Raw genomic sequence first — 15,766 nt, 5'->3', positions numbered from 1 at the left:
AACATGAATGTCAAAATCTGTGCCAAAAGTTACAGGATTCCCAAAGATGCATCCTCTGAGGGTCCTGAAATCCATCCAGTAGTTGTTGAGATTGTTCAGTTTATACATAAATATTCTTATGATTCAGAATAAACACTGTGAAATCTGTTGGTATGCAGTTGCAGCCTCAGTGAATCTTGTTGTACGAACGTGCGACAGTGTTTCTCAGATCTCAGCACTGCAGCAGCAAATGTTAAAAGCTTCCACCTGTGTGAGAATTATCTGTAAAATGTGAGACAGTGTGTGTGAGCTTCTTAAGAGGAGAGGAGTGTTAGTCTTCCTCCCTCTGAAAAACAGCTTGTGACATTTGAGAGATAATTGACACTGGCCCCCTCCCCTCGCAGCCTCGCTCCCCGCAGCCCTTAATTTTCCCAGGAGTGACCCCGCGTGCTCCGATGAAGTGCTCTTCACAGGGTCGTCATCGGAAAGGTCAGATCCAGAGAGCGAGCGAGGCATGAAAGGAATAAGATGGAGATCCTGCCATCCATCTCGCTGTCTGGATCAAGACACCGATCTGACCTTTCACAGTTTATCAGCCTCAACAAGCCATCAGAGAGGACGTGGGAGCGCTGCTGGAGCTGTTCCACTGCGTGTGTGTACAAGAGAGACACACTGAAAGCCTCTAATGATTATGGTTTCTCTGCAACTACGTGCGTCTTGTTTTCTTAAAGTTTTAATTTAAGCGTCTATTTTATCCTCTTCTTATCCACCAAATGCTCCAGAATGTTTTTACGTTCGCAGTCGTCAAATTCAAAGATTTTACATTAAAAAAGGGCATTTTCAAATACGTGTTACACCAAGCAACAGTATGGAGCAATTAGACAAATCCTCCTCTTTGATATGGCTTAAACTAAGTCCAACTAAATGGCACCAATGTATTGACTTATTATGTAAAACCTCAAAATATGTATTTAATAATGATGTAAAAACAAAGAAAAGCAACAAATCAACACAATTGTGAAGCTGGAACAAGAGAATAATTGACATTTTGTTTTGATTAATGACTTGAGTAAGCACTTAATGCTCTGAACACAAAAAGAGTTCAGCCACTGTTTGTGTGATGAGGAAGAAAAACCTTTAGGGCCTGTGTCCACTAACCGTGTTTTTCTGCTCTGGCAGGTGGCAGCGCCCATTTTCTGTAACAAATCAATGCAGTTAAGCGTTTTCAGCGCTCAGGGTCCTCAGCACAACTGCTCTTGGCGTCTGCTGTTTTTTGTCACTGCGCTCTCTGTTGAAAATAGTTCAACTTTTGGAACACTGCTGCGCTTCTCAATGTCACTTCTCCCTCACCGACCAATCAAAATCAAGAAGGGGCGGGACTTCAGGTATCAACTTTGTCAACAACAATGGCGGAGGAGAAGCGTATGGTTTTTTGAGGGTACAGTTTCCAGGTGTAGAGCTGCTTCTAACGCCAGGACACGATTCCTTTGTTTTTATGTTTTCTTTGTAAAATCTGCTTGAATAAATGCTAATAATAAGCATAGAGTTTAAACAGACTTAACAGTCACTACCGAGGGAAGCAGAAGTGCCGCCAGACTACTTTATTTTTTTTCTCTCCATATAAAACATCTGAAGCAGTAAAAATATAACAGCTTATACAAGAACAGATGAAAGTATTTTAATTAAATTGGCAACTGTTCATCATTTAAGTATTTTTTCTTGTGAAACCAGTTCAGCTTTTCATTCTTTGCTATAATTGAAGATTTGCTGCATTTTTACTTTTATTTTTATAATCTCATTTTTTTAATTAAAAATGTAGATGTTTTTACTGTTAGCTGGACAAAACAAGACTTGTGAAGGTGTCACTTTAAATTTCTGACAGCCTTTCCAATTTTAAAAAAAACTAATATTTTTCCAATAAAATCCGTTTAAACCTGTTTAAAGAGGATTCAGAGAAAATGTAATCACACAAAGTGTCTGAATGCGTGAAAATGTCCGAAAACAGCAGAGTGTTGCCAGCAAGTCTTTTTTTACGCGAGTATTTGAAGATGTAACAAAGAATTTCTCATTACAGATTTTTATCTTTTGATTGGAAGTTTATATTCTGATTAGAAGTTCAAGGAAGCCCTTTCAAAATAAAATGAGTTAACATAAAACATTTCTATGTCTTTGAGCTCTTATTTTGATCAATGCTATGATGTTGAAAAATGTACTTTGTAGAGAAGAGAATTAAACACAAAGTATTGTGTGTTGTTCACTAGCTTTAACACAATGATTGAAGCTTTCCGATCACCTTCTGTTCCATGCTTCACTTTTTCAGAATAAAATTCCCCTGACCTGACTGACATAGAAAAACCTTTTGTTCTCACGCTTCAGTAAGCAGAGTAACATCGAGCGCGAGAGTGGAAAGAGGAAGCTTCACTAACTTCACTTTCAGAAACTTCCGCTGGAACCTGCACTTTGATCATGTTACTTCAACACCTGCAGAGTCTTTGGCAGCTCATGCACACGTGAGTGGTGTCTCTCTCCAATGGATCTGTTGTGGTGATGCTAAATAACTGTCCAACACACACAACAATGAGCGGCCTGTAACCTCCGCACTGTTGAATCATGACATGGAGTATTTAACATGCAGACATGTAAGGGCTCAAATCACAGAGTTAGCTGGCCGGATGATTAGCTGTCTGTGAGGCTGTTATCATGAACTACTTTTGACTACAAATCAAACCTGACAAAATTGTTGTAATGTTATTTTCATGAGTGCGTAATTTCACGGCAGAAAAATAAAATGTTTTGGACATAAGACAAGATAAACGCCAAGGCTAAATAAACAGATTAAAAGTAATGTATTTTGAGGTGTTTTGCTAACACTGTAGCGTATGCTTTTCTGGAGAAATGTATTTAATTGTGTACATCTTCATTACAATAATGGCAAATAAAAAATCTTCCAAAACTTATTTTTATACCCGGATACAACGCTACAGAAAACAATTTGACAGCAAGTAGCTTAATTTAACTAACGTTAGCTAGGTTGTTTGTTAGCAAAGGGGGGCTATAGTTGCTGCAGCTAAAGCTAACGTACAGAGAGTTGGTTCGCCAGCTTCAGACAGCAATACTACTGCTAAGTTAACATCACAACAACAGCGTATCATGGCTAAATTTTTGGATAAGGCTACCCAGCAGTATATAAAGCTCCTGAACTTGGCTCCGATCTTTATCAGCTCCAGCATTAAATGAGGGGTTTGCTTTCTTTTTCTGTTGGTTAGCAAAGGACGGCTGCAGTTGCTGCTGCTAAAGCTAACGTGCAGAGATGACGAGACAGTTTGCCAGAGCTAGCTCTCCAGCTCTAGACAGCAATACAACTAAGCTAACATCTCAACAACAGCATATCATTAGAATAGAAAGTTATCTAAATGTCTGGGCAACTACTGTAAGGCTCTCTCCAAACATGTTTAGTTTGTGTATGAACACATGGAAAGGAGAGCTAGCAACAACTAGCAGACTACGGCTAAAAGTATGTTGGCTTAAAATTGAACGACCACCTTTAAGTATAAAGTTTGAATACTTCTTTGCACTGAAGTTATGAAAGATGTCAGAGTTAACCCTTTCTTTAAACATCGAAAAACACAGGAAGAACAAATTAAAGAAAGTTTTAAGAATTTTGAAAAGGTTTTATTTATTGTGCAATAATTTAGGCTTCCAGTATTTTAAAAAATATCATGTCTGTGACAAGCGACACACATCTAAAATATACTGGTTATTAGTACTTCTGTAACAAAATGGACTGCGTTAAAATTCCTGTGAACATATTGCTCAAATATCTTAAGTAAAACAACACGATTACATTCCCTTTAACACCTACTGTATGAAGACAAGGCTTACATATTATAATATATTAAAGAATGTATCGTAATAACATCAATAAAGTGATGAAGGCTTCTTTAATCAAATACGGCTCTTTAAAACATCCTAGCTATTATTACAAAGTGAACCAAGATCACCAAACTACAGCAGTCACCACTTAACACACAGTGATGTTATTTACATCTAGAGTTAATGTAAAAACTGTGCACAAAATACAGTAGCTACCATTAGTAGTAGTAGTATGGCACACATGAGCTAAATACTTCAGACAGCATTTAGAAACATCTGTCCAGATCAGATCATGATATTAGGGGACATCTGGACGACGAAGGCTTGGAGCCAGAGCATGAACATTTAATTTAGCAAATGGAAAATATCAAAACCACAAAGCTGGAAATGTGACAACAGTCATATTAGCATCAATCTACGCGTTTTTGTACTTTAAATTCTGACATTAAAAACATCTCTGCTGCCAAGAGTTTAGGTTTATTTTGTTCTTTTCCAGGCAGACAGCTTCTTGTAAAAAGAAAACACCCAAAAGGCAAAAGTACAAACTGGAAAAAGTGTCGTAATGGCAACTTGGTCCCTTCAATAATTATTATGTGTCAGAACAACCTTTTTCATCTAAAAAGATGAGCGCATTAAAATAAAAACACCGTCTGTAAATGTATTAAAGAAGGTGCCAACACCACTCTGGCTCCAAGCCCGTGATCTGGGGTTTTTAGTCTACCTTTTCCTCCTCTGTCTCCATCAACTTTCTATCATTCATGCAATGTGCTGTTCTGTTGGACTCTGTGTCATTCATCCAAGTCTGGACACACTCACAGTAACAGTGGATTACGCGTGAAGAGAGTTCAGTTGGAGTCCTGCATCTCCGCCGCTGAGGCCTCCTCGTCCACGTCGACATTCAACTGTTCTTCACCTGGAAACACATGCAGAGGCCAGGTTAGCGCTTACCATGGTTTCTTTCACCGTTATTCCTTTTGTGCATGTAACACCAAAGTAGGGGAGTTCAAGTTGTTTTTAAACCATTTTGAAAATCATATTACTAGTGCAGGTACTTTAACAGGATTTGTATTAAGGTTTCCCTTTTTTAAAGATACATTTTTCTGCTCTTAATTAATTTGGTGAAAGACAGGAAATACAGGGAAGAGAGAGTGGGGGTAGACATGCACCAAGGAGGAGTCAGCCGCTTTATACGGGCCGCACACTCTACCAACTGAGCTAAACCAGTGCCCTGCTTTGTTCATTTGTTAACACAAAAACAATACTCTACAGTCTACAGTCATGTTAGTGTCTCTGTGAGGATATGAACAATGTTGCTGGGAAGAACATGCTAACTTGCTCAAGATAACAATGCTAACATACTGATGGTTTGCAGGTGTAAAGATAAAATGAGCTTGTTTATTATGTTCAGTGTCTAAACAAAATATGTTAGCATGCTAACACTTGCCAACTAGCAGTTAGCACAAAGTACATCTGAAGCTGAGTCAAATAGATTGAACAAAGTTTGACCAGATGGAAGGTCAGAGGATCACCAAAGTTATTGCAATTCATCCTGAAGGGAGCATGAATGGGTGTACCAAATTTCATGGTAATCCATGCAGCGGTGATCGAGAGATTTCACTCTAAATCACGAATGTTAACATCATAATGGAGCAAGAGGAAGTCAGAGATCCCAGAAGTCGTTCTGACTGGGCGCCATTAATGTCTGTACATAACTTTATTTATATTTTAATGTGGACACAAATTGGTGGACTTACCACCGAACAGACATTTCCATCCCTTGAGACTTGCAGCTAGCATGGCTAAAAGTTTGAAATAGGCCTGAATGTGTTTTTAATCCAAATGGATCTGCTTGTTGATATTAGTATCACTGAGTCTCCACTATGAACCCTGGATTTCCCGCATGCCAGGCACGGGCTGCAAGTCTGTTGTGCGTTTTAATCAGTTTACCTTGTATAAATCAAGTCATGTTGCAAATTGCAGGATCCTTGATTATAATCAACTTTAACAGAAGAAACCATAACTATCGACATAAAAGGTCGACTTTGATATAAAGGGTAAGTGTCTGAACTCACTTAGACAAATATCCTCTAACAGCTTTGTTGGCCACAAACTCCCCAATTTTTAAAGCCAATGTGCTGAATATAGCTGCTCAGTTGCTTTTAACTACATCAAGTGGTACTTAGTGGCCGCATTAATGCAAATAAAGTCAATGGAAAGAGCCGAGCAGAGGCAGACACATGCAGATCCACAACAGACGGCATCAATCGGGGTGAAAGTGTGCTGCCTTTAATGATTAACCCTTAATGGGAAACTGTATTTAAGTTGTATAACGCCCAACACTGGCCTGTTTGGGAGCCAAATGGTTAAACTGACTCAATACTGCAATTCATTTGAAACTCAGCGATGCATATGATCACATTGTACATCAGCAGTGTACATATAGTGTACATATCTGCTCTTAAGCGTTTCCTCCTTTTGTTCAGTTCAACGGTCAGCTGAGAATTATTTCGCATGAAGAACCATCAACAGGAAATAATTTCAGGAAGTTACCTTTTATGGGTATTAAAGGAGGATGTTTATTTCTGATCTGCTGCAGCTTTGAAGACACTCAAAAGACAGCTGCCTGTATGAATGTATGATCCACATATACGGACAGCCAGCAGTGCTTTTGGAGGGGCATGACTTTTAGGTTGGTAACCACTGGACTAATATATCAAACAGTATAAATAGCAGCAAAGACTAGCTCCAATTCGAGCTGCTACGATAGTGTAATGCTGCTTATCAAAAATCTAATAATGCCAAATATGAATATCAATCAGTTGCAGAGGACATTTTCCTGCACCAAGAGCATTTTGATACTTTAGGTACATTTTGCTGATATTACATTTGTACTTTTACCCAAAGGAGTTTTAAATGTTATGTTTCTACTTTAACATAATTAAAGGATCTTTTATGTTGGTTCACTTTGGCCTTAATCGGCCAGTTAATTTCCATGTAAGCCAAATGCAAATTGGAAACGAGGTCAACCTTTCCGCTGCGGCTTCAGACCAAAGGAAGCCAACTCTCACCCCCCTCTCTCGTCCTCACCTGCAGTTTGCTCCCCGGCACTCTGTCTCCCAGTTTTGCCGTCGGGAGAGGTCGGCTCATCTGGGGGCCAGCGGAGCTCTCCGCTCTCCACCTCGGCTGGGTCCATCGGCTCCACTACGATGGAGGGAAGCCTCTTGGACAGCTTGGGATACCTTTCATGGGTATCTGGGAAGATCTGTTTGAAGCTTATGTAAGGTGAACTGAAGGGGAATCATATTTGGAGGGATAAGAGCATCATTACACACAACACGTGAAAGAAGAACAATGTGGTAAAAATCGGATTAGGAAAACCGTATCAGATAAATTCACTGATTTGATGCTTTGATCTCTAACTTTAAAAGTGCGTATTCTTCTGATGTTATCAATTAAATTTTCATCATTTAATTGTATCTTCAATGATCCTCGTCTAGCAGCTCTGTAAGCAGAAGCTTATCAGAAAGTAGCTCTGAATCAGCCAATAAAAGTCCTCCAACACAAGCACCTTTTGAAACATGCCAGAAGTAGTATTTCCCTACATTTATGTGAACAATATCAGTCCGCTGTTAGGGATGTTAAACATATCATTATGGGCGGCTCTACTTTCTGACGTTGGTTATTTGCAGGACAAAATGTTCTGTTCTTTTGTTATCAAGTTTCCTTTATCTCTTGTTTTCACTGCATTCAAATGTAAATATTTAAATTACGGCTGCGCAATGAAACTCAATTTCAGCGTTATCGCAATATGAGCATTCGCGATAAACACATCGCAAAAGTCTGAATTTATCGCAGTGAATATGTACAACTATTTTTGGTACACAAGCCATGCTTTCTCACTCAGCATGCATACATTTTACCTATTTCATGGAGCCCTGGGTTTAATGGCAGTGCTCTTAAACCATTTTGATGTGATCAGTTGTAGCCCAAGCTGCTATCAGCTACTCTCAGAGTAAGGGCCCGATCAGACAGAGCGCGTTTTAGCAGCTGGGGGCGGCTTTTTTTCCCTACTGTTGTTAAGGCAACCACCGAATCATTAGCTGTCGTTAACCTAACCGTTATATTGTAAACTGACAGAAGGCTCGCTTCTCCTTTCATCCGATTGGACAATGAGAAAAAACACCCATGACGTCGGGCGCTTTTCTGCTTTGAGTTGAAATTTTTTCAACTCAAAGCAGAGCGGAAAACAGGAGGCACTCTGCAACGCAAAAGAAGCGTGCAAAAAGTGTCCCTCTCATTGAAAACAATGACAAAAAAAGCCGCCCCCAGTTGCTAAAACGCGTTCTGTCCGATCAGGCTCTAATTGGTGTCAATTTAATGGTTAAAAAAAATAATTTTGGATGCAGGAGGGTAGACATTGAATTTAAGAGTTACAGCTAAATTACACGCTTTAATATTTATTTATTTATTGCACTTTAGGAATAGGAAACAGACCACACTGAAAAACTAAATTAAGCCCAGTTTAACCTCTTAATATCTCGATGTTCTAACCTGCAAGCAACCAAATCACTGGTTTCCTAAATAATGCACTATAAACCTTTTTTCAGACCATTTTGTTTTGGTTTTCAGCAAAAAAAACCCTCAGTAGATATAAGACTATAAAGTTGAGAAACATAAGCACTTCTAACATAAACCTCTATCTGGCACTATAAAGTAAAGCCTGAGTGATCACTCTTCACACACTACTTAATGATGATACATTATGTTTAGAAAATAAATGTTACAGTAGCAGATGATAACTCACTCAGCTGGATAAGACACATAACATTTACTCACAGCAGGACCGAGTCCTACCAAACACTTTCGTCGCGTCAACCCACATTTTACCCTTGCTCATCACTCCTGTGACTCACCGCTTCATGCTTTCTATTTAAATAAAAACTGGTTTGAAATAATCTAAACACACACACACATATTCACACACAGCTGGAAGGATACTGCGTCCTGATCTGCTGCTGCTCCACCCCCGCTGAAGTCCTCCGTAGCCGGCTCCAGAGAGTTCATCACCTCAGTCATCCTGCAGGAAAACACATGCTGATGATCACTAATCAATAAACTGAACACTGTTTCTCTGCTGTGTTTTCCTTTGGCTGAACTGGATGTTCAATTTAAGTCAAGGTAATTAGTTAATTAATAAGCATGTTTAAAACAACCAGTGTTAAAGTAGTAATAGAATTTAAAGTGAATTGCACCACAATAGCAAGTTGGTAACCAAAGTGCACAAAATATAGTAGAAAGGGAGAATAAAAACAAACACTGCAAAGGTAAAATACAAGGTAAAATCAAAGACCAAGTGCAAAACAGAAAGAGCCCAAGCTTGGCTTTAAAACAGACTAAATAACCTTTAAAATAATGCTTATCTTGAGGAATGCATTAACCTAAACTGATTCTCAGTCCAAAACAAACAATACATATAATATATATGGATTAATGCAGGGTTAAAGTCCTCAGCACTTTTCAATAAATGACCAACAGCACTAAATACTATGTTAGATTATTAGTCTTGTTCACGTCTACATTTAGTAGATATTTCCTCATTTAAGCATCAACAATTTAAAATAAAACCCTGATACATTCAAAAGTTTTGTTTTTGTATCAGTACAACTGCTGCAGGTTTATTTATGCAACATTCAGTTACATAATGATTTCCTGAAAGATGCCCTGTGGTCTCAACAATAGTCTTTTACTTCCTGTAGAACGGCTTTGTGGAAGGTGGTAGGCTGGCAAACTTTGCAGACTTCCTGGTTTCCCAGAGGTGAGTACTGATATCCATTACATGTGTAACATATAAAAGAACAACAAAAAAAAACTTACATTAACTAACAAATTAAATCAAACAAAAGGTACAAGTAAATGTCAACACAGCCTCCCCTCTAACCCCCGCAGGAGCAAACTTCAACTGCATTTATAGGGCTTTCAATTAACGCCATGACTGCTGCAGCATGTACCATAACCAAAGAAGGTCGAGTTCTACATAATCCTTAAGACAAGACAATCAAAACACACACTGGCTCTTAACTTTACTAAAAAGCATTTAATCGGGTACGTCATTCCTATCAGATTAATCCAGGATGCAAAAAACAGGACAAAAGGAAATGATCCTTAGAAAAGATAAACCCCACACATGGTATGGCCCTGTGATGTCAGCGCTGACATCACCAACAACCTAAAAGACAGGAAACGCTGGGCCGGCCCCCTCCTAGCAGAAGAAGACATGTTAAGTCTAACCTAAGGAACAAGTAAGTATGGACAAAGGAACAAACAATTAGTGAATTACGCATCATGAAGCTTTGGGGCTTTCTTTCTATTTGTGCTGAAAAGAATTCAAAGCTTTGGGGCTTCAAACTCGACACTTGGTGGCTTGTAAAAGTTACAGATAAAAACCAAAACTGGATTACCTGATCTCATCTAATTTAAATATCGCTTTCTCAAGATTTGATCCAATCTGTTAGCCATAATCCAGTCAGATTACTTTTGAACAACTGGGCGTAGTGTGTGAGCAGAGGATGTCCCAATGCAACATCATTCAACATAGTCAAACAGCGGCCATTTTCCTGTGAGGTCATCATTTCAGCACAGGGGAAAATGACATCTGAAGGGACATGCGGCTGTATTTTAAACTAAAACATCTGATAACCTGATAGCTATCGTTAGAGAACATTAGCGTTCAACGTTACAACATAGCATTAGCTAGGAAGTAAATTCTTAGCTTACATTATGTTAGCTAATGTTAGCTAGGAGTTAATGCATTTCCTATTGTTTTGTGTCACACTACTTAGCTAATTTAAGCTAGGAAGTGGCAGAAAGATAGCATTAGCTGTTGTCTGACTGAAGCTAATGGGTTGTTTTAATTTAAAATAAGGCCAGATTTGCCTCCGACTTTTCCTTGTTCATTCTCCTTTCGGTTGCTGATCAATCGAGTAGCTGTTAAATATTAATGATTTCTCTGATTCCCTAAATATATGAGTTACAACTTGTAATACAGCTGTATGACATTACAATAGCATTTGAGTTTCCCACCCTGTGTGTGATTTCAGAGGAAAATGGCCGGGTGTGTTAAATACTTCATTCTGATTGGGTTTATTCCGGCATCTCAAGGTCTGCTATTTCTCGATAAAAGGCCGTTGCTATGAAGAACAGACCGTTGCTAGGGATTCGGCTCTAATCACACAATCAAATCCTGTCTGGCTTCCATTCCGCTTTAACAGCCTGCTCACTTTACATTATCCCTTACACACTAGGACACCTGGTTGTGCATTATCACATATTTTATATAGTACTTAAAAGCAGAATGATGTTTGACTGAGTGTTTAATTAATAGATATAAAAAACTATAATTATTGCCTCTCTAAAAACCAGCCTACAGCACCAGTCCTCTGCCCACGAGTGATAGGCAGACTTTAGCTGTGACAAGTTATCAGAAACACCACTTTCCATACAATCACACCAGCAGTTGCTGTTGCCATGGGGACGAGCGATTGCGATTGTATGCCTCTGATTGTCTGAGTAGTGCACTTTGCCTGAGCGCACGAGGCCGAGAGGAGCTGATTTGGGGGTATTCATGTGTGCCGTTACGCAGCAATTACCGCCGTCAGGACGGAGCCGTGCTGTTGTGAGACTTCTCTGTGAAACCTGGAGTCGCTTCTGCCCTTCATCACCGCAGCACTGAGACAATACGGCCTTTATTCTTCATCAGAGACTCTTATTGTTCCTCTGGAGGGAATCTGTGCGGTCACTCCGGCCAGTTTAATGTCTGAGTTTTTTATATATTTAAAGAAAAGAGGCTCTGCAACTGAAGAGGCCTGCACATGATTCCAGTCTGATCCAGTTTCTGAGAAGTGCACTCACTCTGCGGTGATGTGAAGCGTAACAGACACAAGAATTTAAATGTAGATGCCAGGCGTGACGCTTCTGTCATGCTTTTTTTTTACCCCACTTCTCCAGCTGAATAATAACAACGTCTTATTTGAGTCATTAGGTCTGAACAAGGTTACCCATGTGTTAATGTCTGCCTCTTCACTCTGCAGGAAGCTGCTTCACTTCTGCCTCGACAGAGACGTGAAATGTTAAGACACTTTACATTTAAAGCAGGGTTAGGCGTTTCAACTGGTGGTTCACGTTATGTAATATGAAACATATCCATTCGGTGAGCTGAATTGAGCACAGGGTAAAATCTTGATAACTACATTTTTACACTCAAGGCCTGGTTTTTCTGGTCTCGTTTTTGAGTAAATGCGGCTTAAGTGAGGATTAATTATCCTTCACCAACGTGTCTCCACCTCCACTTGTTGTACAAAAGTGAAGCCAAAACCCCCCCCAGAAGCGAACGCTGCCATCTTGTGCATTTGGAGCCAGAGTCTGTGCAGTAGAGATCGGCTGGTGGTGCTGCTCTATTGACGTCCCGCCCCTTCCGCTAACCAAAACACACTTTACGTAAATGTCAAAGCTCCCTCAGGTGGGCTCGCTCGCAGCAGAACAGCTTCTTGTGTTGGTCTGAAGCAGATATTCCCGGTTACGGAAACTTCAATGACTGTAGTGATTGTTTGAGTTACGTCTCCTCGCGCTGATCCTCCTCTACTCTGCTACTCGGTAACAGAACGCTGCCAGAGCCGTATTCGTCAACAGAGCTGTCAGTCATGACGTTAGACTCCCTTTCTATAGCATCAAATAACTAATTAAACTAAACTTGTCAGAAAAATGAACACTTGGACGTTAATCAGCGTGATAAGAACGAACTATAATGACAGAAACCATGTTTGAGAAAAATGTATTTGACGTGTATTTTGATTTGACTCATGTCCCATCTGTTAACATGGAGGAGGCGGGCTTTATGACCTATACTGCAGCCAGTCAGCAGGGGGCGATAGAGAGGGTTTGGCTTCACTTCGGGGAGCTGTCATGTTGTCTATGTTTTTATATATTTTTATACAGTCAGTCAGTATGTCACCATGTAAACTCAGACACACATCTCTGAGTTGTGGAGCGTTATCGAGTTAACATTAGTCTCACTATTCTCTTATTGTGCGCTACTTTAAAGTCACGAAACATTTCCAAAAACAATTTACACTGCACATTAAACGTGTAAAAACGTTGCTCTATAGCTCTACTAGTGGTCAGTACCTCTATAGGATACCTCACAACATTGTCTCATGTATTGCTTTAAGGAATACCGCGATGCAACTACGCATTTAACAAATTAAAGTCCATCCATCCATCCATTATCTATACCGCTTATCCTGTTCAGGGTCGCGGCAAATTAAAGTCCTGCATTTAAAATAATACTATAGTTAATTTATTAACTGCAAAATATGCAACAGTTTAGCCATCAGTGTTAAAATAAAAAGGTTATATTAATTTATGCAATACTGTGAAAGCAGTATTTTCATGGTGTAGCTAATGGAGATGAAGCTAGCACTACTTATATGCTACTGTTTGGTAGTTTAATTCATAACAATGCATCATATGTTTTGTTAGTTAAAACTCAAAAAGTGGATGAATGTGAAATAAAAAGTAGCAGTATAAGGTAGCATAAAATGGAAATGCATAAATACACTTAGGTACATGTAGTTTGATAACAAATTCATAATTTAAGTCATTTTTTGGCAAATTTTCAAATAGTTCTGGTTTTTGATTGCCATTCTTTGCTACTTTATTGTTATCATATTAAGAATAATCTCATTATTGGGATGATTTTGAACTGTTGGCCATGTTAAACAAACATTTGAGGACATCATGTCGGTTTTCAGGAGCCATTTTTCATTATCGTTGGCAGATTAATGTATTATTGGCAGATTAAGTGATTAGAAACAATAGTCGCAGTCTGAAATCACCTGTACAAGCCAAAAACCCACAGCAGCACCTCGATGTTCTGCAGCATCTCTCTGCTGATGCTGAGTAGCAGACTTGAGTTTGAAGCCAGATTCTTGCACCAACTAGTGATTTTTTTTTTTTTTAAAGAAAACCTGATTCTAACTTGAAACACAGCCAAATCTCCAGAAAATCTTTCTGCCTGCAGCCACTGTTTCATTCTCCATCCTCACTGTTTGCTTTTTGGATGAAAGATGTGACCTTATGGATTAAAATTCCTCCTCTCTTCTGTCCATCATGAGATCCATCACCGTGCAGAGTGTCCAGTTAAAGGGGCAGCAGATCCCGAAAATTGGCATCCCGGAGGACTACTCAAAAATCCTCTAAATTCCACTATTGTATTTTAGCAGCAATCGGATGCTACACGAAATGACCACTCTCTCTTCGCCCCAGCTGCACTTGAAACATTTTTTTGTATAACATTCTGCTGCTAAATCAGAGCCAGCAGCAACACCACCTCCTCAAATGCAGGTTGCTGAGATAAATCCAGTAAGTTTTTACAGCCCAAGGACATGGAGAAAAAATTCAATCCACTGCCAAATACAGAGATATCTTCTTTACTTAATATGCAGCCTCCTGAAATGTTCCACCGCTCTGCTTTTTTTGCAGTTTCATTTGATTTCTCCTGTGTTTGTTGCCCTAAATCACATTTCCTGTTCTAGTTTTTGACTCAAATACATTACATTAGTTGTATGCATTTTATAAATGCATACCATACTGTATGTATAATTAATAAAGGTTTTGATCAGAAAAGGTTAACCTGCATGGCACACAACAGGTAGCCAGTTTACTGCAGGTATCAGACACTATTAATAGATTTAAATATAAAACACAGCTTCTGCTACTGTACACCTACACAGGCTGATCAGAGCTTTCTGTCCACGGTCCCACACACTGAGCATCAACCAGTGCAGAAAAACCACAAGGTAAAGCAGCTTTTATGTATTTTACTACACTCAAGCTGTAGTTTGAATTATAAAACTGAGCAGTTATTTAGTTACTTTTATAAAAAACGAGCTTCTGGTTCACTGTTAGAAATGTAAAAACGTTTGTCTGATTGTTTCCAGAGTGGTTAAAAAGGCGGATAAAAAAAATCTCCGTACCTGTCTGCGGGCTGATCCAGTGTCTCAGAGCAGAAAGGTCTCCGTCCTCCGCTGCTTCATCACACTGATGCTGCTGCTGCTGATGAGGATGATGATGGTGGTGGTGATGATGATGATGATGATGATGCGGGCTGTTGTGGGCGACAGGCGGCGGGGCGCGCGAGGCTCCCGGTGAAGTTGCCGCTCACATCGAAGTGTTCGGAGACTGCGCAGTGAAGCGGGACCGGTGTTGCCTTCGGGGACTGTCGAAAATGTTGCGATTACGAGATAGAAGGACGCACGAGTAGTGAAGTTAGACAAAATGTCTAAAAGGAAATTTGTACCCCCCTTCCTAAATACTTTTGTGCTCTTTTGGTGGTTTGACCTAGGGTATTTTCGTTCCAGTTTATGAGTAATCAATACAACATGCAATATTATTGTATTTATATTCCTTATTTGGTGTCCACAAATGTTTGTCCCAGTTCCCAAACTAATCTTTTTATTTTATTTTATTTTTTTTACTGTGAAGAGAATATGACCGATAACAAACAGTTATGTTTTAAGGTGTTGCCTTGAAGCTTAAGCTTATTCTCCACTATCAGTTAAACGTTACCCTCACATCATGATGAATTGAGGTGTTTCAAGACGAAATTCACATGTTTATTCACATATATATATTTGTACCCAGTGGGGGGTGAGTATGCTTCCTTGGTCCATCTCGTTCTACAGTATAATAATACAAAAGCCATCAGAAAACCCTAATTTCATTATCAAGTATTAGTTATATCTGAAAGCGGGATTTACGAGCAGCACTTAAAGGCAACACCTAATCAGGTGAACTGAGCAGCCGTTGATTATTTTAAATGTGCTAATATTCTTAGCTGGTAGCTGTTTTTGTCAGGTAA

General features: G+C 39.4%; 1 protein-coding gene across 1 annotated transcript; it reads right to left on the bottom strand.

The window, feature by feature from the left end:
* Positions 1-3,638: 3,638 nt before the first annotated feature.
* LOC138591833 (protein LBH-like) lies at positions 3,639-15,095 on the bottom strand. The gene is made up of 4 exons (XM_069662532.1): positions 14,883-15,095; positions 8,851-8,929; positions 6,940-7,114; positions 3,639-4,765 (listed from the first exon to the last, which is right to left on the bottom strand). The coding sequence occupies exons 2-4, from the start codon at positions 8,926-8,928 to the stop codon at positions 4,698-4,700; spliced, it is 321 nt and encodes a 106-aa protein (XP_069518633.1). The 5' UTR covers position 8,929; positions 14,883-15,095; the 3' UTR covers positions 3,639-4,697.
* Between the last annotated feature and the right edge of the window lie 671 nt (positions 15,096-15,766).

Source organism: Semicossyphus pulcher, unplaced genomic scaffold (assembly GCF_022749685.1).
Source record: "Semicossyphus pulcher isolate SPU_LCO1_2020_fin unplaced genomic scaffold, fSemPul1.0.p SCAF_14, whole genome shotgun sequence".
NCBI lineage: Eukaryota > Metazoa > Chordata > Actinopteri > Labriformes > Labridae > Semicossyphus > Semicossyphus pulcher.
Note: the sequence above shows the minus strand (reverse complement) of the source record. Positions and strands in the feature narration are given on the sequence as shown.

What these genes read in the sequence shown, in the direction of transcription:
- LOC138591833 (XM_069662532.1), bottom strand. Translation starts at nt 8,928, where the DNA reads ATGACTGAGGTGATGAACTCTCTGGAGCCGGCTACGGAGGACTTCAGC. An exon ending in CAGCAGCAGATCAGGACGCA is followed by an intron (nt 7,115 to 8,850) that starts GTATCCTTCCAG and finishes AGCTTCAAACAG; the next exon opens with ATCTTCCCAGATACCCATGA. An exon ending in TGCCGGGGAGCAAACTGCAG is followed by an intron (nt 4,766 to 6,939) that starts GTGAGGACGAGA and finishes ATGTGTTTCCAG; the next exon opens with GTGAAGAACAGTTGAATGTC.